General features: G+C 38.8%; 1 protein-coding gene across 6 annotated transcripts in view; it reads left to right on the forward strand.

The window, feature by feature from the left end:
- Positions 1–26,300, forward strand: part of LOC124174762 (potassium voltage-gated channel subfamily B member 2) — a 107,636-nt gene that overhangs the window by 42,294 nt on the left and 39,042 nt on the right. For all 6 annotated transcript variants that reach the window (XM_046554214.1, XM_046554215.1, XM_046554216.1 and 3 more), the window contains 2 exons: positions 4,223–5,069; positions 6,963–7,258. In XM_046554214.1, the coding sequence (XP_046410170.1) occupies positions 4,223–5,069; positions 6,963–7,258 (1,143 nt within the window). The remainder of the gene's footprint in view (positions 1–4,222; positions 5,070–6,962; positions 7,259–26,300) is intronic.

Consider the following 26,300-nt stretch of genomic DNA (forward strand, 5'->3'; position numbering starts at 1 on the left):
TGAATCTGATGTTCATCTCGTTGTCTTCTTGGCTCTTCCAGACGAGCTTCTGGGGTTTAAACTGTATATCGGCTGATGTGATGAACGTACATTTAGTGAATGTTAATGGAGAATCCAATTACTTATCCATCTTCTCCATTGATCGAGCTTCCTTGACTCTTCCACCAAGGTTTTCACCATCAAAAACAAATCCATAATGTTTTTTTTCTTCTAAAACTTCTCTTAATATTCTGTCCAACAGTCCAACCTTAGAAGAATAAAGGTCTTTCTGGCTATTGCTTGAATGTAATGAATTTCGATCAAAAAGTTTTCTGCATCTAATAGAAATTCTAATAATACTAATTTGTCGACCTTCCGCATTCTGCAATAACGGTATTGATATTTCTGAACCTAGGGGGACAACGCAGTCCCTGTAAAGCTTTGTAAGTGGTTAAAGTGATTGTCTCGCTTTAAGGCAAACTCTCAAACTAGTAATTACACCCTATGAAAGCTTCCCACTCTCACACGTTATTACTCGACGACATTTTCCATTGCAGTATCATACTGTTTACCAGAGAAAACGATATAAAGTGTTAACATGGCGCTCACCGCGTATTCCAGTGATGGTGCGCTAAACTAAGCACCACGGACACTATTTGGTACCCGAAATAAACAACGGAACCAGGGAAGCTGTCCTCCAGTGCGTTGAGTGACAATTGCTGAAGACGGCCAGCTAAGTGGAAAATTTTGAAGCTTAGCGCAATTGTTACGGCACGGTGAAGGGAGCTTCGGCACAAAGGTTTTATACCAAATACAGTTTTTATTGTGAGCCCTATAAGCCAGTTGGTAAATGTGGGGCACTTCCATTACCCTCGCACTCGCTGTGCTCTTTTGCTTGCTTTAAAATAATACCCATGGTTGGCTGTCTTCAGCAACCTTCAGTCAATGTTCAGAGAAAACGAAACTTCGAAATTCTTGTCATGAACTACTATGCAAGATGGCTCGGTTTTGGGTCACGCTTTGTCGATGCATTTCTTCTTCCAATAGTTTTTCCATTCTCTGGACCTTTTTCATCAGGCTATAGCCTATATATAGGCCTATATATAGGCCTAGCTCCTCTATTGGCTGGTATATTCGATATTTTCTTTTCGATTTCCCCATATTTTTAAGAAAAAAAGGTGTAACAAGGGTCACTGTTGAACTTATGACGCTGCGAAGCACAAAGAACATTATGATCAAGTAAGTCCATGTGGGGCAACTGCGAACCCCCATCTTAAGTGTTCAAATTCTGAAATGTGACACTTCCTGGTTACCGGTACGGTACTACGTGTTTATAATCTTGAGAACGAGATGGCAAATATAATTTCTGGAGTTCACTTTGAAAATAATATTGAAAACGCGCCCACATAAGTAGCATGCGTTGTGGCCTAGGACCAAATTCTCGAATCACTCGATCGATACGTCGTATGAAATATGTAATACATTTCTATTGACGAGACTTGATTCTGATTGGTGCCCTTGCACGTGGCGTTGGCGATAAATATAGATATAAAGACTTTAATAAAGACCAGCTTTATGGGCTTTTGTACGCTAGTTTAACATGGATCTACTAAAACTTCTGGGGATGTTTCTTTGCCTCAAAATATGGACCTTTTCGAGTGAGGTTTCATCTCTTGAGCCGTTTTTCACTCCGCTTAAAATTGATTCATCAATAATTTGATAAGTGAAATGCCCTAATAAACCAATCCTGTTTTGTATTTTTTGGTAACATATTCATTTTTATTGTCTTCACAGAGAGGTTTTCATAGATTCTACGTAAACAGATATATTATTATTTCAGAGCCATAACAAAATATCATGTATGAATTTCGACAACCTGATATATTGTCGATCCAGCAAAAGAAGACCCAATAGATGCAATTAGACATCAGAAGCTTCATATTTTGAACCAAAGAAACACACTTAGGAGTTTCAGTAAAATCTGTATTCTACAGATCTGACACTCTCCTTGTTAGTCCAATTCTGCTGGCAGAAACAAAACTTTGAACACCGGTCAGTTAGTACGTTCAAGCATATTGGACAAAATTTCCCCCAAGGATACATATTACATACACATATAAATACTGACAAGCAAATGAACTTGAAATCATTCAATGGGATGGCACCTTCAGTTAATGCAATAATTCACATGTTGAAACCAAGATACATATGCAGAACTATATACCTACACCGTTTTTATCGTGGTGTGCTTAATTTGTGTTAAAGTGAAATGTGTAGTATCAATGATTAGATGTAATGTTGTACACCACCATTTAACGTTTGTATTTCTCCTAATTTTAATTCAATTCCAGTTTATTATAATTGATTTCACTATTTTATTTTGTACATGCAACTGTTGCGCCATACATACATTTACAGGTTTTACCTCTTTACCGTGTTTCTTGTACCGGCATTCGCAGTATTATGTTATTTTTATATTAACAAGTAACTTAGGTGTCTCAATAAATGCACCGACGAACGAAAAACTTTATTGTCATCACACTATCCAGATTTCAACGTTGTTTTATTCTAACTCTTAGAAAGGTTTCTATGAACGCGACGATTTGTTAATCAACCAAGCGGAGATTTCGATAATATCAAAGTTTTATTTAGGAATCGGGTCTTACCATAATATAATAATTTGTACCAGAAATTTTTGGTTAGACCTATTTCTAATGGAAATAAAAATGTTACCACTTTCGCCGAAGATTCGTTTCATGAACCGACCGTACCTATTTCTTTTCGTTGTAACGAAAAGAATATAGAATTTATTGAATATAGGATACAAAATTATTCGTTTTATAAAAATATTTCGCATGAAATAGAATCTGATAATTCTTGGTTCGCACTGTTCTAGAAGACATTGTTCGTCACAATATTTGCTAAGTGAGTTTACAGTTTGCTGCAAAATCAATATGCTGTTAGATACACTTGTTATTTTATTTCGGCGATCTTTAGTTGTGTAATGTTTTTTTACATCGTACGAAATGACGCATAGAGAAATCGAAGAACCATTACACCTTCACCAGACTTCCAATTTTTGGGAATTTAACCCGCGAAATTTACAGGTACGTTGATACTTGTCTCTTGAAAGATCAACGTCTCCAGAAGCAAAATTAATTCTTTCAATTCCTCCTATATAGTAGTAGATTCCAGATCTGTTAAAATTTCAGGGTAAAAACGTTTCACCGAAAATATCTCTGCAACACTCCCCAAAAGACTTGACAAAAGTTAACAATCAAATTTGGTAGAACGTCGCTGATTTCGATTAAAAAACCTGTAGTTTTCTGTACTTTGCTAATTTTTGGCGTACTAGGCAAAACAAAACTGTATGCGATCATCCAAATTTTCAGAATGTCAATAATTTGTGTTATGCAAAAGATCAAGCCTTGTTTAAAAATTCATCATGAATAAGTTTAAGAAAATGTATTTTGTATGTTTTTCAGAGATGGCTTTGTTTTTGATTCGTCTAAAGTCTGAATATATTGCACATTTTTTTTAAAAATAGACCCAATTTAGGAAAATATGTTATTTCAAAATTTCTCCCAACTTGGAATTGCAACTTCACATCATATCTCGTACTGACAAATGTTCCCATAAGATTCTTCCAAATTTTTTGTTCGGATCAAGTATTGTTGAAATCTAATCAGGTCAGTTTGATGCATAGGTCGAGTATTCTTTGAAACCTTTTAATTACCTCGCTTTAACAAATTGTATAGTTTCATATCCAGCTGAAACTTCGTGACTCAAATATAATAAGCTACAATTTTGCAATAATAGAACACTCAGAAAATTAGCCCTTATAGCTCGAATTGAAAATAAGAGAGAAGTATCTATTCCTCGCATTCTGCTGTCAAAACATTGATAAATTTATATGCATATAGTAAAAATATTCAAATATATTTCCTCGACAATGAGCATCATACAATGATTTCTGTCAATTTCTCTTTTGACGGAATTACCTTTGGTGCCATTTATTCAGGGATGCAGTTATTCTGTTAACATAAATATAGAAGATAGATATATTCCTCTTATTCTTCGGGCTTATGTTATAAAATGCACATGTTACACCAGTCGATGAAAAATAGCGGTACAAGAATTGGAACTGGAAGGCACATATAAATAATATGTCAATGTTATTTTAATAGACTTGATAAACTGTATTTAGAGATGAGTGATCGATTTGGGTTACTTAAAATTGCAGGTGATAGCTGTGATATCAATACTCTTTATTGTGCTATCAACCATCGCATTAACTCTCAACACCATTCCTAGTATGCAAGTGAATGACGAAAAAGGAAACTTTCAAGACAATCCACAACTTGCAATGGTGGAAGCGGTTTGCATCACTTGGTTTACACTTGAGTATGTACTTAGGTTCAGTGCCTCCCCTGACAAGTGGAAGTTCTTTAAGGGAGGCCTAAACGTAATAGACCTTCTCGCAATACTTCCTTACTTCGTGTCTCTATTCCTCGTCGAAACAAACAAGAACGCAACGGACCAATTCCAGGATGTGCGTCGTGTAGTTCAGATATTTCGTATAATGCGCATTTTGAGGATACTGAAGCTTGCACGCCATTCAACCGGGCTCCAAAGCTTGGGCTTTACGTTACGTAATTCATACAAAGAGCTCGGCCTGTTGATGCTATTTCTTGCAATGGGCGTCTTGATATTCTCAAGTCTCGCTTATTTTGCCGAAAAGGAAGAACCTGGAACTAAATTCATAAGCATTCCCGAGACATTTTGGTGGGCAGGAATCACCATGACAACCGTAGGCTATGGAGATATTTACCCAACTACTCCCCTCGGCAAAGTGATTGGAAGTGTATGTTGTATATGTGGTGTCCTGGTAATTGCGTTACCCATTCCAATTATCGTCAATAATTTTGCCGAGTTCTACAAGAATCAGATGAGGCGCGAAAAAGCACTGAAGCGCCGAGAGGCTTTGGAAAGGGCGAAGCGAGAAGGAAGCATTGTTTCCTTCCACCACATCAACCTGAGGGACGCCTTCGCTAAGAGTATAGATCTCATCGACGTCATCGCTGACACGGGTAAGAAGTGTTCACTCACTGTTGAATTTACCAAAAAAGTCAATCATCATTTAACGAGATATTACGGTAACTGTTTAAACAGCTAAATTGCTTTACGAAATATCTTATTTTTCATCATAACAACCACACCATTCTCTTACACACATTTATTGCCACTGCAGCTTGCGTACACATTATTACTAAACACAAATTTCATGATTTTAGTATATTCAGACCTTTTTTTGGTTGGATTTATTGATCGTTCATTCTTTGCATTATATCAATCTTCAAAATTTCTTGCCTTCTCTTTCACTTAAAAATATTTTTATCTCATATTACCCGATTGTGTACTTCATTTGGCTTGTCCAACAAAAATTCAGCAAACTATCATATTTTTGCACGCATGTCATAAACATGTACGAATACTCGAGTCCCAGTCACAGCATTTGAGAAATGTAGTCCGTGCAAGAGATTTTCGATTTTATATTTGGTCGCCATGTTACAATAGCGTCCTAAATCACGTCAAGAATTTCTCATCGCGATGAAGAATCAAGTTCTGAGATCATTTATGACTAACCATTACCAACGATTGTAAAATATTTCAGACGTAAATACACTTTAAGTAATGACAAGTATTTTCAATAATTAGAGAGAGAGAGTACGCTGTGGATTCAGAGATATCAAATAATTCTGTAAAATAGCGTTTCTATAGATCCAAAATGATGAACCGCGTATTTCAGAGAATCTCATTGATAAAAAAAGGCTAATTCTATGTGTATGCTGCACTGTTGAGTTTATTAAGGCGCAATTCATTTATCGTTTGTTTTACAGTGAAGGAGGATGAGGTATAGTTGCTGTTGTTGTCAACTTTATTTGCCAGAATGTGCAAACGCTTTACCTGAGTTTCGATTCTAATTTTAGGTGGAATACCAACTGTTTTTCCACACCTACATAAAGGACAACCGGCTATACATACTTACATTTTAAATTAAGCCATAATCAAATTAATAAAATACATTATGCTTGTTTTCTTACTCCGCCCCACTTGCTTTTTAACCATTGTACAATTCCCCACGTCCCCTTCTGCCAAACTGACGATTATGTAAAATAAAAACAATGGTTTTTAATGTCTAGCTTGCAAATGCTAAGGGTATCAATTGAATTTGATGATCAATCGATGAACGCAATTAAATCGACATACCGATGTCGTAAATTCGATATTTCCGACAGATCCCTTAAATTTATAACAACATATTTCTTCGAACACTTACTCTGCGATATTTTCCGATCATTAGTGTCATCTTTTTTTTTTGCAAATTTTGAGGTATACTATGCATGATATTGAATCACGATTTCTAACTTGAGCTGTCCTTGAGCTGATGTAGTACCGGTACCGAGCAAACTCACTCTTTTTCTTCCTATATTAAAGAAACAAACGAACTTAAAGCATTCAAATTTCGACGGCGCAGCACTCTTTTGAAGCGGAATTCAGGAAAGTTACTCTAGAAATAAAATGGGAAATGTGGGAATGGTAAGACGTATCAAAAAACTACACATTTTTTGACGATTTTCGGGATATGAGTAGCTTTCCGAAATTCCGCTAGAAAAGAGCGATGCACCATCGAAATTTCAAACATTTCGGTTCGTTTGTTTATTTAATATACCAAGAAAAACGGTGAGTTTTCTCGGACGGGAAAGGTAGGAATACCACACGGCATTAACTAGAGTTTAGCTCATGATGAAACTTAAGTAAACCGATCAATCAATGCAATTTCTACCTACAAAGTTTTCCACGGGATTGGAATAAATCGCGAGGTCATGTTAAAGAATAGCTGCTCACATCTTCAACAAGTAGGTATATAATTGTTCTTTCATGTATGAAACACTAAGGTGTCATTCCGACTGGTGTTTTAGGTCAGAACATGTCGGGAATAGATGGAAACAGCACGGAGGGTGAATCCGCGTGTGGTCGAGGCCCTGCGCAGACTGGTGCGGGATGCTACCGTAACTACGAGCATTGCAGCATATCTACTCATCGCCGAAGCGCCTCAACGTGCTTGCCAACATTGCCGAATGATCTGTCAACCCCGGAGAGTCCGAACCATCGTCTGCTTGACTTTGCCACCAGTTCATCACCTAATAGGAACGATCACTATTTCCAAGATGATATTCCAATCCAGCCATCAACTCAAGGGAATACCACTCCTAGTGTAAGCTGAGTTTTACATGTTTATCTTATTCGTTATTACTCCTATAGACTTACGAACGGCTATGATGTAGTCCGATAAAACAGAACGCGCGTAATGCAGAACGAGCAAACGCCAATCATTCCTTGTTTTTCATTGAATCATTAGGGGCGTAGCATAGCCAATCTCAGAGCTAAAATAGAAATCGTCCGAAGAATAAAATGCAATAGCTAAGCTAAAAACAATTTTTATCTTAAGATATAGCTTACTTAAATCATGGAAAATCAGGGCTGGAAGTAGTCTGCACCTTGATGTGTACCGCATTGAGAAATTTAAAACTAACAATAATAATGTCGCAGCGTGACCCTGATGTCAATAGTTCAAACGCTTCCTTCAGTGCAGCGTAGCAGCTATCACAGTTTATAAAATCGTGAGGTCTAAAGATTTTCGTAGGGAAAAAGATGGAACGGATATTTCAAAACGGTAATATCTACTTAAATAATTAAATAAACATTATTGTTTGACTCTGAAAAAAACACAATCCTAGAATATTTCTTAAATCTTAGCAAATATAATGATTGTTTGGAGATACTAATTACGATGCCAAATTCTAATGGCGGCAACACCACTATGTAAGACAATTTGTTACGTTATACGTACTTACGACTATGTGATAATGGTCGTTGAATTTAAACAATGTAACAATTCTTGCTAAGTGGGACTCGTGGTCGCTTGATTCGTGGACCATTCCGGAAAAAAATATAATATTGAAGCCGTATCTCTTAGGGCGGTCCATAACATAGGTTTCAACGCATTTCGATGGGCCATCCCTTCTATTTTAATTTTATTTAATTCTAAGTAAATCAGCAACATCTCTCTATTAAAGAAAAATTTTAATTAAAATTATTTACAATGCGACACTGCGGAACTGGAGGTAGGACCTGAGTTCAAATGCCCGCCTGTCAAGGAGGACCTGAGCGGCAGCTCGCAAAAATTGTAAGACGGGTCACGTCTCTCCGACGCTAAATTGGCGGGTTGAGGTTTGAACTCGGTCCGGCTACACCTCGATAAGATCTTCTGCAGTTTTCCTTATCCCTTGAATGTGGATTTTTCTATCGAACATCTTAAGACGCTGCAGCCGCAAAATGATGATCACTAATCCATCCCTTCCCTTGCTCTGCACAAATCTCCTATAGACTTCTGGGGACATACATACTTTACTGCGTATGGCGGGAAATGACAATGATTGTTGTACATATATTGTAACGTTCGCGGTTTTTCTAGAGCCACCGGATCGTGCAACCTCGTTAACGTGAGTAGTCTTTATCTTTGATTAGAACGATTTAAATTGATAAAAAATAAAAAGAACTCCTCTTTTGATTGGGAAGAAAGGTCATAACCTATGTCTACGCAAACCACCCTGTTTAATGAGCTAATTCGTGGTTCACGGACTCGGATAGCAGTGGCTAGTAGAGAGATTGCCAATGCTCGCCCTGCGGGTGAACCAAGCTGCGGGGGGATTTGGACGTGGTGGGAGTAGTTCGCGTGCATATTGGCTTGGCCGATACGTCAGATTTTGGAAGATCGCTGCTGCACCTGCGTGTACATCAGCTACCTGGGTAATGCAGAGTGACTGCAGAGCTGACTGAGCGGCGGCGTGCACGTGCCTCGAGCGTATCTATCGGGTGGACCTTTTTGTTTGGAAACCGCGCCTTCCGCATTCGTTGGAGAAATCAACAAGTGCGAGAGTTCACGTTTATTCACAGACTCGATTGTATTTTGCTGATGATGAATGAGTCTGTAACCGAACATTTAATTGTGATAAGCATATATTTATATCACGGTCTCTTCAATTGGGCCTATTGCGGAAAAGTATGCTCGTCAAAAAAAAAAAAGATGTGGTCTCGATCCGAGAATCGTTAGATTACCAGCCACGAGTGCCACGCCCGCTGCTACGAACTATACACAATAATTATGGCGGTCCAGTGCATGTTCATCTACTGAAGGCTTAACAGCCAATTAATTACTTTTTACGTAAATTCAGTTCAATTAGATATAATATTATTCGAAGAAATTGCTCATGCGTATATGGGCTGGAATGAAAGAACAGTCTCTGACGCAGTCATGCACCTATTGACGAGCATACTTTTCCGCAACAGGCCCAATTGAGGGGACCGTGATATAAATATATACTTATCACAATTAAATGTTCAGTTACAGACTCATTCATCATCAGCAAAATACAATCGAGTCTGTGAATAAACGTGAACTCTCCCATTTGTTGATTTCTCTAACGAACGCGGAAGGCGCGGTTTCCAAAAAGAATTTGTTATATAATTTTGGTATTACGTATTATACTGCCGTTAATCAATGAAAACAAAATTCAGAATAATATGTTCTATTCGACATTTTTTCATTAATGTTACATTGTTATGATTTTATCATCAGTGCAGCATTTTCCAATTTCGAAACTGGTGTCCTGCAGTGATCTGCAGTGATCTGCAGGCCTTGGATGGGAGCTGATATCAAGTAGTAAGGTGCACTCCGCATGTCTTCCTGGTAAAGATCACTTTGATATCTTGCTCAACAAGTTCGACTGACTGGTCGGCGTTACGTGGTCTTTGATTACAGCTCGGTTTTTCCGATAGTAGGGGTAGATATTACTGATGTCGAATCACTTCATACATCCAATTTTCGAACCACTCGGTTCATCATTCGGTAATTCCGAACAAGCGAATGGAAGAATGTGAAAAAGTCACTTTCAATCGAAACCAATACTTTTCTTACATCACCATTGGTGATGCAAAATAAAAATGGTCGATAATTCAAAGTAATTAACTTATTTAAACTTCACTTGTATTTGAAATACAATGATTCATGATAATGTGGAGAACTTTGTGAAAAGTATAATTTAGTGAAGAAAACGCGTTGGTGATGTTTTAAAGAAGAGTTCGAAGCTTACCACAACATCTTCAACCTCAAAAATTTCATTATATCCATCGTCATAAGAAGTGATTTCTTGAATTGCGATCTGACATGTTGGATCATGGTAACTTTTCGTAGCTGAAGAGCGTTGTCCTTTATACCGAAGCTTTGAGCAGTTAGTAAGACTACTTAGTATCTCAATAAAAGCTGTATAATACTACCTATCTTCATATTTAGTAGTCACATGGAAAACAAATTGAAATTCCTATCACATTTAGTTATCTAACACATATCACATACTTACCCTAGTAGCGTTGCCTTCAGTTGCAAAAATTTGAGAAGACTCTGTGGGAAGTCTTTCTACAAGGTCAATACAGAATCTCCCCTGACAGCGATATTTTGTTACCTGACAACAGACCTCTGCAGGATTTCGAATAATGCAGATTCTGATTTCAGACCCGCAGTCAAATGTGGAAGTAGACACATAAAGTCTACAATTGCAGCCTGTAGGCAGGCTTACCTCAGAATGCTACTAGGGTATATGTAATATTGTAATACACATAACTTTCGATCCCATTGAATTTTTCGTACGAAGTTTTATAATCGACTTGAGATCACAATTCTTCAAAAAAATATTTTCACCAAACTAGTTTTTTACGCCTAAATTACGCTGTAGGAATTTCATTTTAATCCGTCGATTAATTTTTAAAATATAGTGGTCACAATCTTTGACAACTTTGTTTGGACGAAAATGCATTTAAAGTTTTAGACTTGACCCTTTTATGCACGAATTTTCCTGTGCAACTAATTTTTCTAACATAATCTGAATAGAGAATTTTTAGGGTCGCTGATAATCAATATGGAATTAGATTTTCGAAATTCGAAATGGCAGATCGAATATGGCAGACGTAAACCCAAGAAGTTACTTGATTTGCGTAAGACTCGAATCTTGGGGGTTTTCGAGGTCACTGATTATAAAAATGAACTCCAAGTTTGAGAATTCAATTTTGGATTGAAAAAATTTTTCCTTTTGGTGGTACATGTTTTATGAATACTAACAGATTTTCGAAGTTCTCTTGAACTCCTATTACGTCCCGGGATAAATTTTGTACAATAATTTTATATGTTTGTACAACTTGTAACTGAACATATATTTACGCTCGGTTCTACGAGTTTCCACGGCCACCCTCGCCTTAAGATGGCGTTCACAATGCGGTTGCAGCGCAGAGCTAGCCGCAGCTCCCGAGCTGTGATCTCACGCCTCGCGAGGGTTTCAGAAGGGCCGGTGCTTTAGCCAGTAGCAAGCAGTTAATCCACCGACACCGCACGACAAGGATGTATGCCGCTCTGAGTCAAACGAATTGCATAACGTTTTATACAGCATTGTCGCAAGTGCATTGAACCTCACGTGGTATCAACTTCCCAAAAGCGCATCGAGCTTTCCGTTTCTCGGCGTCCTCAGCCATCCGTATTTCCGTTTATTTGGTGTTCTGAGTCAGCCGTACTTGTGGTTAATTGACGTTCTGACCATCCGTACTTCCGTTTACCTAGGTATAGAAGTAATTTATATTTCCATTCATTCAAGCATACGAGCCTGTTATATTTCCGTTATTCTTGGCGCATTGAGCTATCCGTATTTCTACTCCGCAAATACTACCGCACTAGCAGCCTCATTGACAGAGGCGAGTTTTGACCATTTAACGGACCGAGGCCCACTATTTCCTCTTCCCTCGCCTAATCTTCACGGTTACAGATCCAGCGAGGGGTATATAACCCAATACATTCTCGGCCCTAAGCCATTTGAGGTGCAACCGAGCTGAGGTGCGTACACTCTATCGCCGTTCTAACGCAGGTGTACTAAGCTGCACGTACACACCATCGTTATATCAATCGTATGGTTTCTATAAACATATTCATTCGTCGGCATTCGTCAAATATAAGGCACCGTATCATAAATCCATCACCGACGACTCGTACTGCATTACTCCCCAAAGGAAACAGAGGTTATACGATAAGTATCTCACCAGCTCACGTTGCAACATCGGGCACTGGTTAGCTCTTGAGCATCCACAAAACTACACAATTCGGGGTCACGTGACATCCGGCGGAAGTTCGATGAGTACAACTATCGACTACTCAGTTTCACGGCAACAGATATACTGACCCCAAGTCTAAACTTAAATTATATTTATTATTTAGATGTATTTAATATCCTGTTATAATCCGGTCAGTACAGCTGCCGTCGGCCATCTGCCGTCAATAGTAAGAGGGACCTACGGATATTATAAGATATCTCTAGAACCATCCATTAGATCACCTTAAAATTTTCACAGAATATTTTCGAAACATTATACTTTGAGAAGTTGGAAGAAGAAATCGTTTTTGTAAAAATCGTGACTGGTTCTAACCTCTTGACCAGTTAATATTGCTGGCCATCGCTACGCCAGTGCTGTCACTTCACCAGTACTCTTAACCATCACTTTGTCCGTGTTGCTGGCCATCACGATGCTAGTGTTGTTTTTTAAATCGAAATTGTATTAGATGGTCAATGAAAATTAAAATATAATGTATGGTCACCCGATCCTCGAACCACAAAACAAAGCACCATAAACTCCTAACGGACGTTGCGATGCTTTTTAATTAAAATTATGTCGAAAATCAGTTTCAAACAGAGAATATCATTTCGTTTTAACTAGTATAATATATACACAGGCACATACCTGTCATTTATTCAGAAATAAAAATTTTCCAGCATCTACTCAGAATTCGAACCCGTGATCTTTGGCTTACAAATTCAGTACGCAGTCCACTCGGCCGAAACGTACATGTGCTATAAACAAACCGAATGTTCCATATAATCGGTGACCTCAAAAATTGATGTTTAATGATTCAATTTCCGTTCATCTTTGTTTTAGCAACACACAAGTTTTGCTAAAATCATAAGTACGCAAGAACAATTTGCATTTGTGTCAAGTTGAATCTGAATTCTCTTTCAGCATCGAAATTTGTGGTTCAAATATTGAGAATTTCAACAGTCGAAACATTTTAGAGAACAGTGGGCACATTTATTGTACAAAGCATTATAAAGAAGCAGTAGCAAACGTCATTTATACAGAATATTAGAAACCGAAGTACCATGAAAAAGCGAAATTCAGCCCGAGATTTAACAGAAGGGTTAGACATCCGTCCAGTTACGCTCGGCTGTCATCCAACTGCATGTTACTGTAAAGTGTAGACAGAAGGCAAAGTTGGTGAATCGATGAAAAACGAATTGTGCGTAACTCTGTATTTCGCAGCTCTGCTGGCACAGCGTCTAATTACGGCACCTCGTTATCGAAATTAAGCTGGTGATTGTGATTTTACTAGTACTGACGCTGAAAACATGGTATAGCGCGAGCTTAACATTGGCGAACAATGTTTGAATACCGGGTCTGGGCTGGTGCTAGTGTTTTTGCTCTAGCACTGGTGGTGAAAACATGAATTAGTGTTGGCTGCGTATCGGCAATCAAAGGTTGGATACGGCCAGCTGGCCGTCTGGGCCAGTACTTGTGTTTTTGCTAGTACTGGTACCCAAGATATGCGACCTAGCGTTGGTAAAGAACGCTTGAATAACGGTACTTGCCAGGCTTAGCCCGTATTACCAGCGTCGACAAACTCTTCATGGGTCATCACAACATGTCAAGTATCTATAGAAGAACTCCTTATTCTTGGTATTAATCTATGTTTTAACTATAGTCACTGAAACCTTATTTCAAAACTCGATTTACGTTTAGGCCTGCACCTTTCATGAAAACGTCGCGCTACTATTACTGATGATACTTTGCAGTAGCGTTATCATTTGCAATAGTTGAGTTTTGACATAGAGCATTGGAACAGCTCAATGTGATAAACTTGAAAGCGATTTACAATTTGTATCGGATAACGTAAAGTAATGACGCTTATTAATTGTAGATATGAAATATATTTAGCGGCTTGTGGTTAATTCATTAAAGCAAAATAGAAAGAGAACCAAATTAAAGTGACGACATCGCGGGTTTGCCAAAACTTATGTAAGCACCGATTGGAAGAAGCAAGTACAGAAGTTTCACGTGAGTAAATATTTTAATAAATATAGTTTGGATCAATAATAATATAAAATGTTACAGGCCACCAACACATTTTCTGGACTATTATAAGGTTATCAATTATTGTCACTCAACAGCTTCAGAACTCGCATCTAACAAACTACTCCGAAAATTCATGCTTATAGGTACTATTAATCATCAACATTCAAGTGCAACGTTTCGAATTGTGGCTGTCACATCAAATACGATTCAAGACCTTCTAAGATAAATTAAAACTTTGAAAAATATTCTATAAAACATTTGAAATATAAATTAAAAGTCTAATAATCCCAATTATTTACACCCGAGACATTAAAAGTTAACATATGCGATGAACCACGATCGGCGCTACTAGCTGAAGAGAATTATGCAAATTGTGATTCACACGATTCCATTCACCAGTAGAGAGTTGAGTACAATCCAAGGTATAATTAGAGTTCTTAGACTATTCTCTAGACTAATTAATTACTATGTGAAAATTAATAAGAGCTACCTAATAATAAATCTTGAAGATAAATATTTATTTAAAGTAATACTAATACACTTCTCAACTGCACCATAATGGCGACTACCGATCAGTAGGCATCGCACAATACCAGTATTCCCCTCATAGCTCGGACAGCCACCGATATCAAAAGCACTGTAAACTGAAGCATGCACTCGTTCCAAGTCGGATTGCTCAAGACGATTGGTAAAAATAATTTTAATTGGAAGTACACACCGTAAGATCAATCTTCCGTGCATTTGAATAGCAGTTGAGGGAAAGGTTGCCGAATTCGCACACCACGCCCAAAAAGTAAAAAAGTAAAAAAGTAAAGCCGCCTGGCAGCTCCCATGGTGTAAGGGGGCATCCATTAATCACGTGAGACTTACGATGGGGGGGAGGGGTACTTTAAAATATCACGATTGATCACACGGGGGGAGGGAGGGGTCACGGGCAATATCACGTGTATTTTTTGGTGCATTTCACGTGATAACGGGCAAAGGGGGCAGGGGGGGAGGGGGTTCACCAAAACCTCACGTGTGATCACGGAGGGGGAGGGGGGGGGATCTAAAATTGATTATAAAGGCATCACGTGATTAATGGATGCCCCCTAAGGAGTAAGGTGTGCTTCCGCGCTTTTCGGACGGACCAATAGAAAAGGTCCACCAGTTGACGTCACAACAGGCGGTCAATTCAAAACTGTTGAAAGATTCCAAGGTAAATTAGAATGTTACACATGAAACGTTGACTGAATTCTTCAGTTCACGCATAGCGGAAATGTGAATACTTTTACCTCTGCTGGTCCTACCACGATTCTTACAGCCCTTAACCGAACAGTTGAATTGTTTTGATTGAATTCATTAAACGATTCGCGTCAACGCGATGCGTGACACACCACGTTTGTTTATTCGCTTATTGAAGTTATAATTGAGGTTATGTTGTAATTTTTAGGTGCGCATGCGCATGCGCTGTAGGCTTACGATGACTTTAGTGACGTCAACTGGTGGAATCCGCGACCTTGTATGAAAATTGTTTCTCTATCGAGCACACCTTACTTCTTACACCATGGCAGCTCCGCTAAGCGTAAAATACTTGCTCAATGCGGTACTGCGCAATCAAATAATTTAAAATATTTCGAGAATCTCCCACTACCTTAAAACAGAGGCGTAGTATCGGGTTGCGCAAGTATTCTACGCTTATTGTTAGCCATGCCGCTAAGCGGCTGCTATACATATATTGGACCACCTTAAACTACGTGCTTGGATTGGAGTTCGGTCTCCTGGTCTCTAGTCATCTTAGTCCAAACATCATTCGAGCCGAAAACAGTTTACAGGTGTGCCCCATTTTATGTTTTCCGGCAGGCACATAATAAGTCGCATTGCGTTACCTATTTTCGATCGTGAATGTCTACATTCCTAACTACAATCTAAAAACTTTTTAGCGTAATTCTGAGATTTACCGTATAAAGTAGCAGGTTACCAATCGAACATAGATGGCGTAAACAAGTTTTTTCATGCGTGTACTGGTAAAATATGTATACGGAAGCTTCTGTTTTCCACAATCGGTCTGAAAATACGACTTAGGTACCTATTACTTTCCCACATCTAATTTTGTATTTCCATCAAGTGCTCGATTATTTATTTAATTCTGTGGACCATCAGAGTTTAATTAATGTGCCGTGTTAAATCGGGCTATGTTCAATCAGACTTTTTGAAATCGTTTCAATGCTTGGTATTTAATCAGTCTGTATCTAATCAATCTCGTGTCCTATCGAATGAGGTCCAAATGAGGTTCTCTTCTCTTTTGAACCTGAGACAAATTTTTCATGTATACAACAAATTGGTGTCACCTATCAAAATCGAACTAAAGAGAATGAAACATAACACAGCGATCGCATATTTGTAGCGAGAGAGTAAGTTTCTTGTTTCGAGATTGATACATGCATGTCAGATAAGTGTCAGTATTTTTTTTTCGTGAATAACTCTGGATCTATGAGTGAATAATGAATTGAAAGCAATTCTGCTACCATCAGCTTCAGCAATATAATATAAATAGGTGTATAATAACAAGTTGACCAATCATTAAATACAGAACAACGTATATCCCACTGCAGCTAGTTTAAGCAACGAACATTTGTCGAAAGGGAACGGTGAAACTTTGTATTTTGAGCGACAGACCCCGCATGCTTATAAGAATGATTGAACTCTATCGATAAGCAGGATTGTGCTGCGACAATATTTTTATCTGTAAGCGTTGACTGAAGATGTGTAGATTACCCTTATGAGGAATCCAAAAGGGCGGGGGAGAAGATCATAGTATTTTTTTTATTCGAAATCGATTTTACGTCAGGATCCCATATACCGATCTCTATACTATCTGGATGCAGTATCCCGAGTTATTTTTTTTGTAAAGAATTGAAGCTATGAGGCGACCACGCAGCTTGTAGTCAAATGTCGTGGGATATTGAACCCACACGCCAACAGGTCGTTCACTGAACGTCGTAAGAAGCTCACAAACATGTTTGTGAGGCCCCGTGATTGGTCTTAAAAAAGTCGCGGCAACGTCTCTAGGTCTTCCTATGTCCCGATTTTGAAGCCCTCTTGAACGTCGCATGAACGTATCATAGAACGCTCGTCGGAGCTTGTAGTGACTTCGGCACGATGTTCCAATTTTAAACCTAGTAATAATATGATATAGGATAGGCTAGGATCAGTGCGCCATAACTTCACTTCTAAAAAAAGAGGTTTTGTGAACAGAAGGACTCTTCGATAAACAGGTCAGTGAAAACGAGAAGGTTTTGACGTTTCGGGCCGAGTGTGGACCCTCCTCAGAACGATAATTATTTAATGAGACATCTGTCAATCGAACATACGGTGTATGAGCAGGTCTCAACCTATAATTACCTGTGCGATGTGGAAACACGTATAAAAAGTTAAAGTTTATGTAAATAATTGTTAAGGACCGTTCATAAAACAGGCGACACTCATTTTTGGGATATGTGCCGCTCCCCCCGTGACGCTCAGTTACAGAATATTCCTTACGCTCGTTACCAATCGCGACAATAGTACAATCCCTCCCGCCCTCCTCTAATAGCGTTACATGTTTTATGAACGGCCCCATATTACTGCCAAGCAGGGAAACGAGGAGTAATGTGGACCAGCGGGGCCAAGTAAACTTCTCAAATATTTTTTAATCGAGCGATATTGAGATGGTCGTGAGAATTTGTCTTGAACTACTTCACAAAAGGAAATACTTTAGCAGCATGACGCATGCCCTATTTAGAAATAAATCCAACAATTGTTGTTGGCGAGTGTGGTTAAATCAGTGAAAATGCTACCAAGTTTGAAAGAAGCGAAACTGTGGTTGTAACGGTAGAGAGCTTGTCATACCTTGGATGTATGGATTGACCAATAAAGGGGGCGAGGCTTACGCGAATACCGATCACACGAGTCCGAGCACGTTCATTTGGATTTGGAACATCGCCGAAAAGAGATCGTTATGCGAGAAGTGACACTTGTACCTGTTTTGAGGGTTATCGATCGATTGGGCCGGGAGGTCCCCGAGGCTGACCATCTCAAGGAGATGGTTTCCGCCCTGGAAAAGCCAGGGTTATGACAGTCTCGCGAAATGGCGCCTGCCGGGACGATATGATCGATCGGTACATTCGCGTACATATCACTGAGACTGTCTTTTACCGAAATGTGAACAATAAACTCCTTTGAAAAGAAATCGTCGCATTTAATCAAATCATTTGCGTACTCAGTGTACCCCTCCCCTAGCGAGAGTCTATCGTAGTGGCAGTCATTAGTTCAACTCGTAGACTATGGGTCACCCCAGAGTTTGTCACATACCCGGCGTCGCTAACAATTCTGTTTAACATGCTTTTAGTTACTGTTGTTGATTCGTAGTGATATCTGGTTTCTTATACAATTTACTTTTTTGTCATACGATTTGGTGAAAGTTTTTAGTCACATTGTTCTCGTGTAACCTACGAGGCAATGTGGACAGGGTAAAGTGAACGCTTGACTGATCGCGAGATGCTGACCGGTCCTCGTATCTAACTGTCAGCTGGTATCAGAGAAACCATCTTCCGCTCGACATATTGATAGTGTCAACGGCATTAACCTATAGTTTTTTTTAACCAAAACCTTAATTTTTTCTAAATATCTTCCCTTCAACTCTTCAAGTAAGTATCCATTTTCACAGTAATATTTTTGTAATACTTTTGCCATTATTTTTTATCATGATACGAGTATAGATGAAATTTTCTAAATCTAACTTATAAAGAAAACACGTTTGTATTATATTTTTAATAACAAATACATGGGCAAGTCCACCAACTATCAAAAAATGAACGGGATGACAAAAATTTGATCTGTCTGAAATTTTTACCCTTTGTGTGTACTAACAAGAATCCCTAGGTAGGTTAACCCCTCTGATTTTGATTTAGTTCATGTAGAAGTCGATATTAGGATAGAGAGAGATAATTGATAAGTGCGAGGTTGCCACGCTTGTATGTGTATGTCGACCTGGAGCACAGGAGGCATCGGTGATCAGAACGATGAGGCAGTCGAAATAAAGGAATACAAGCTATCACATCGTGTGTCTCTTTGCTCTACTCCCTTCCCGCTCCTATATGTATACATACCTATAGATATATAACAGTTCATATATGTTCTAGTGCATCGGAAACTAAGAGACACGTATATTTTTTTATCTGCTAATAAACGGCTTAGAGGGGTGCAAACGACGTCCAAAGATGGGGTTTCATTCATCGATAGAAAGATTTTAGCTTGGCTTCATTCAAATCCATCAAGCGCATCAAGAAATCATCCCGTTGGGTGCCCATCTTAGGGGCTCGTTCATCCATCTAAACCGGTTATGAGCAGATAAAAAAATATACGTGTTTCTTAGTTTTCGATGCACTACGCCATATATGCAGTAGATCAAAATCGAAGGGGTTGACCTACCTAGGGTACCTTGTAAGATTCAACAGTTCACCAAGTTTGAACTTTCTACGACTTACCGTTCGCGAGAAGTGCCACATTCAAGTGTCTAGTTTCAACCTAATTGAGGTTAAACGCGAATTGTTTTCGTATCGTTTTCGGCAGAAAAAAATATTATGAATATACGGGTATCTTATGTGATAAATTCTCACCTTTCCGAGTATGTTATTTATTTCTGAATAACTTTTCGAAAACATTCTCAAAAACACGTTGTGCGGCAAATAAACCGCTTTCTTTTATGCGCCACCTAAATTTATCTTACTTTTGAGTTCTGAGATTTTTTCAGTAAGAAACTGAAATTTTTAGAGTGGGATTGTTGTAGGATCTCACGTGAGCTACATTCAATTGATAAAGGTCTGGTAATAATATGTACTCTCCTTTTGAAATTCAGCGGAATGTTTTTGTTTCTTTGAATTGTGGACCACCAGATGTATCTAGCGGTAGTTGATGAGGCGACTGCATCATCATCTCTCAGATTTCTGTTTATTAGTATACCACGAGAAAACGGTAAAACTTAGCAAGCTCAGCGACCGACTGCGCAGGCGCTAAATAGATTGACTCTCATCGGTCGTATTATGGCGATATTTTCGTTCGCCAAAGAATGAGTAGACGACAAACTCGCGTCTGCGCAGTCTTTCACTGAACCTGCTAAGTTTCACCGTTTTCTCGCGCTACACTAATAGACAGATATCTGAAAGAAAGAAATAAAAACATTCCATTGAATTCCAAAAAGAAAGAACATATTATTAATAGACCTTTAGCAATTGGACGTAGCTCATGCGAGATCCTACGGCCGTCTCACTCTAAAAATTTGAGCACCTTACTGAAAAAATCTCAGCTTTCACATGAAGAACTCAAAAGTGAAATACCTAAATTTAGGTGGCGCATGAAAAAAGCGGCATTTTGCCGCACAGCGTGTTTTTGAGATTAATTTTGAAAAGTTATCCAAAAATGAATAACACATTCGGAAAGGTGAGAATTTATCACATAAGATACCTATATTTTCATAATTTTATTTTCTTTCGATAACGATACGAAAACAATTCGCGCTTAAACCTCAATTGAGTCAAAATAATAAACTTGGATGTGGCATTTCTCGCGAACAGTAAGCCCTAGAAGGCTCAAACTTGGTGAACTTTTCAATCTTAGTAGATACTACTAGAGGTAATAATTTCAGACAAATCGATTTTTAGACGTCCCGTTCATTTGTTAATAATTGGTGGACTTGCCCATATGAAAAAACCAGCACCATTGTCATATTTCAAGTATGTTATAAATCACTTTTTTGTTTGGTAGCACAAGCACCTTACGAAAAATTTATTGTACTCAGGTATATAGAGCCCAGGAAGTAAGATTAGGGAGTGAACTTGTCTCGTACGGATAGGAATAATTTTGGGTACGAAATTTGACAGTTCCAAAAACACTACTGGCAGCAAGAAAGATTCGAGAATTGTAGGTAATGCCCCGCAAGAAGAAGGATACGGGTATAATGAAGAAGAAGAATATCAAATCTTGGTGTGGTACCAGTTCATCAGGCGCATTACCCACAATCAGCCGCGCTGGCACATATCTCTTGTATGAAGTAGCTTTGTCCGGTTAGACTCCGTAGTTGTCTGTATGTGTAGGAATGTACGGAAGGGTCCTGACACTTGTTAAAAATAATCACGACGCAGTTGTCTATAATCACGATGTATTTGAATATTTTACAAGAAATGTTATTTAAAGAGCATATGCAGGATATGTGTGGTCTGTCTGACTGTAGCTTGCTAACTGACGTTAGAAGCGTTTTCTCATATGTTTCTCTCAATAAGGGTGGCATGTGCGAGTGCGGGGGTGGTTTTTGACCACTTAGGTTTTCCTTCCCGAGACGTAGACAATTGTGTTCATAGAACAGGGCGTTGCAATTTTGAAACTAAGCAAACGCGTGACCATTGGCGTTCTGACAGTCGCCCACGACCTTTCCAGACCCTTGTAAAGTCATATATTAGTCTGGTCTGTATACGCCCGTTTCTTATTCCGGCTATCTCCGTCCTGCTCGTTATCGTACCGAACCCAATTAACCCAACCGCTACCGCCATCCCATTTGCAGTTGATCGAACTCTGTCGGGCAAGCACTGCGAATATCCGCCAGGTGCGCTCGCCGCCCGCGATACCGATGCCGCCAGGCGGGATAATATAGCGCCGTTCGACCGACTGCCACAGAAAAGTTTCCAATTATCGCCAGACCGGGTGAAGCACATCCATTTCCAGCCTAGGTGCCTCAAGTTGGAATAACTGTGTCAATCGTCATTGGCTAGTGAAGTGCCATATTCAGATCAGTAATATGGCTTTAATGCCTTAGGCCTTCGGCCACCTTGTTTTCGGTCCGATACACAATGAGAGCTTAATTCTATATGAATTATGTGACAATGACTGGCGATGCAGCCGATGAGAGAGATTGGGAATTATCGAAAGTCGATTTCGTTTGGTCTATCTCATTATTAATAGCGGAACATTACATAAAGGCGCGATATAAGGACCACTAATTATGGTCAATCCAGGAGGATACCGGCGTACACTCTAAACAGGGCTCCGAATTTCAGACGTTTAGATTGCTGCTCACATCGTGCCTACGAAACTCGACGTTACTCAGACTGATTCGTATGTCCCGTATCCACGTAATAAAATATCTCCTGACATGGTTTCGTTAAAAGTTCGTAGCTATAGTTAGATATAAAATATTATCGCGAAGATGACTGAAGCACCTGCACAGTATTTCTGTTGCCTCATAGAAATCCAAATGACGAGTTAAATAAATTGCTGCTACCGTCTTAATCGAATATCATTGTGTTCAATTATTGGATTACCCTTTTTTCTCTTCACCTGAAACTGAACCCTGGTCGAATCTGAGCATCCGGCTAGAAGGGGCTGCAACCACTGCTAAGGATAACTCGAACCGACCAGAACCATACTGTTACAACGGATCGAAATATTCAATGCAAAGGAATATGGTAGAGTTGGCAAGATAAAAAATTCAAATAACTATTCATCGGTTATACATTACGTATCTTAAAAACGTGTCAAGGTTAGGAAGCACACTATCAGCACGACTCTGAGCGCCGCGTAGCGGCAGCGACATTTGGTGGCCATTTTCCTTTACGGTAAATTGGGTTTAGTGTTAGAGGCTTATACATGCTCTAAGGTTAGAGGTTTGGGCCATATACTCTTGGATTGCGCATTGCCATCCCGCTCGTGATATGCGTTGCCAGCCAAGGATAACGAACCCGTAAACCATGCTCTATTTGTGTTGATCTTATAGAATCGTCGGTTAGAGACGTCCTCTGCTACTTTTAACCATTTATACATATACCTGTGAAATGATACTTGAAAACATTTATTATCAGACGCCCCCGCCCCCAATGATGAACCCAACAAGACCGAGTCATTACCTTTAAATGATTGAAACAAATTTAAATTCCATTGTTTATTGTTTTCGTAGTCTGAGCTCATAAATGTCTATCAACGTGTCCAGGGTTCCAGGGTTGCCAGCTCACGCTAACTGCCGACCCGGGGATCGAGGAGGAGGGGGGTTTGAATTGTTATTACTGTTAACAGTGCTGTTGAATTCGGAAAGGGCTGTGTGGAGAATAAGTGGACACGAGACACGAGATATTTAGAAAATACCTAAGAATAGTGTATTTACATATGTACACAGATATAAGTAGTTGATAATAATGTAGATTAATGCAATTACGCTTCGCACTGAGCAAGGATGCGCAAGATATCTTTCGATATATTTTCAGTTTCAAGCTTTCTATTATTTAATTTCTTTTTTGCTCTCAGCAGCATGTGGTGTTACACAGACATTTTTAACCTCTCTGAAGGAAGTGACGCACGTTCTGGAATTCTTACAGTAATATATATATTTTTCGCCTGCGCATACACCAATGCTGCCAACTCTCAATCATAAATTATAATTTTACCAACAAGTGCAAATCTTATTTTGCGACTTATGGGTCTTACGGCCGTTAACGGTGATAATAAAACGGAAAATGCAAATGTCATACGTTTTACCTGGAGATTCAATTGTCCACCCGGAACCCGGAGTAAAGTAGCCAAAACCCGGAGTCTCTGGGTCAGCCCCCTGACACACGCTGCTAAAAGTGGTTCGCAAAATGTCCCTCGATTCTGCCGTCAATTTCCACCACTAGTGGCGCTAGTAGTTACCTGACGAGCTTGCGCTCGGTCAGCGAGGGCAGCAAGCATCTCAAAAGTTTACTAGCGCCACGTAGAGGAACTAAAAAACGGGGAGAAAACGCGTACAATTTTTTAGTATACGAGCAGTGGTGAGTGTCAGGGGGCTGCTCTGGGTCAAACTCGGAAAAGTGGCAACCCTGAACGTCACGCGACAGCAAATTTATTTCACACAGATTATAGCTCGATTATGGTAACAGATCCGATAACATTGCAAGTAGATGTGACAACGTTATTTTCTTTATATCTACAATCTCTCTGTTGCATCGGTAACTTATCACAACACTTCAGTGCCAGAGCATAGGCGATGCGCGGTCCAGGAGTAGGGGAGACCGGATCACGACGAACCCCCTAAGCCGCTAATTATTTTTTGTGGCTTATGAGCACCGGATACAAGTTGTTTTGATCGATCTCGAATAAATTCATCATTATTAGCCATATTTAAAAAAAAAAAAATTAAATACGGGGCACGACGGGCCCCTTTCAAAAATTGAACAAAATTTTGTACTTTTTTTTTAATGTATCCGTATCCTTTAATTCTACCTGTATTGAATAAATCATCGATTATCTATCAATATATATTGCAAAAAAAATTATATTCCGGAACAAATTACCTTTATCAAGAATATAATTTTTTTTAAAACTTCTAAAAAAATTTTTTATTTCCCTAAAAGAATGTTACATACTTTGATTCAACACATATTAAACAAAAACTATTTTTTCCAAATTTTTTGGGGTTTCGTCGTGTCCCGGTCTCCACTATATGGTCCAAGTTCAGGGAACTTCCCATAATTCTTGAATCTTTATGGGTGTCGCGACGCTGCGAGTGGCGCGTACTGAACCACAGTACTCCGTAACCAAAATCAGTCTTCTCTTTAATCTTACTTCTTGATTTAGCCACATATTACATATACGAGACGGGTGAGTCGTCAGAGTGTACTTGACAAATTGACTACAAGCAACATGGCTTCTAATAATTACAAGGCTGCCTATACCATAACGCATCCAGTTAGTATATAGATCAGCGAACTTATAAGACGAGTTGGTAAGTGTAGGGTAGTAGAATTACCCGCAAACGCGGCCACACCTGGCAAACCATTACGAAAAATAACCCAAAGCTTGCTATTTTTACATATCTTCAGTTGACGCTACAAGGCAAGGGAGCCACCTTACTCAAAACGGGACATGCAGTGCCAGAAAATAAACTCTCCTACGACAAGAGGTAAATTTAAATTATGTTTTCACGATGACCCGTGGCAGTTATAAGCGATGAATCAGTTAACAATAAAATTTTTCCGAGCATTCCGGAATCACTGTATCAACTACTTCAGATCTACTTGAACCAAACAAATTAGCATCATGTACCATAATCTCCATAAACCGAGTTTGGCAGAAAAACTTGAGGTGATCACGTGATCAGCCTTCATGAAAATTCACCGAAAGTCGTGCATACGTAGTCGGACAATTAATACACCAATTTTCACCGTTTCCTCTAGATATATTGTACTCAGAAAAATAGTGCATACCTACATGCTTATTCCGCAGAAAAGTAATTAAAAAAGCACATGTTCATTTTGTATCCATTGTAGTGTAGTATTACTTAGTTACAAATGAAGAATTATTTGTAATGCATTATTTAACACTCGACCATCACATATCTTATAATAAAACTTATATACTTACACATGCTAAATGTGCATTAATTCTCTGTATCTCACTTTTTCCGTTCTCCACCGTTATCCTCAAAAACACCTTGGAACGAACTCGTAGTACAACTAAAGCTCCTAGATGCACATCTATACCGTACCCACTTTATCTAATTTACTTTCTTTTTACGAAATGGTTTTACACTTCATGAACAGTCTACCTCATATAATATTAGTTCTGCATATCAACAATAAGTTGATTCATAATTTGATTTGAAAAGTACAAAATGCATTATTCTTTCAGATGAACAATAGATCCAATATCATGCTTGCAAATAATGTATCAGACAATTGAATCAAAACGACACAACAAATCCGTAATAATAAATAAAGCAGTTTCATGCGAAAAGAAATAGGTATTTTAAAATAATTTATGTAACGGAAATGTGGTTCACGTATCTTTTTTGCCTGCGTCCTACACATAAAGTTATTGTTTTTATGACAGTGCACAAAAGGACCATCTTTTTAATACAGGAAATAAAAATAAACTTCTTTGTACTCTACTATGAACAAAACCGGACGAGTGCGAATAGGACTCGCGCCCTGAGGGTTCCGTACAAAATAATTTTTTTTTTTTATATATAACTACAAATTAACTATTTTCGGACT

The sequence above is a fragment of the Neodiprion fabricii genome, chromosome 2 (genome assembly GCF_021155785.1).
Source record: "Neodiprion fabricii isolate iyNeoFabr1 chromosome 2, iyNeoFabr1.1, whole genome shotgun sequence".
Taxonomy (NCBI): Eukaryota; Metazoa; Arthropoda; class Insecta; order Hymenoptera; family Diprionidae; genus Neodiprion; species Neodiprion fabricii.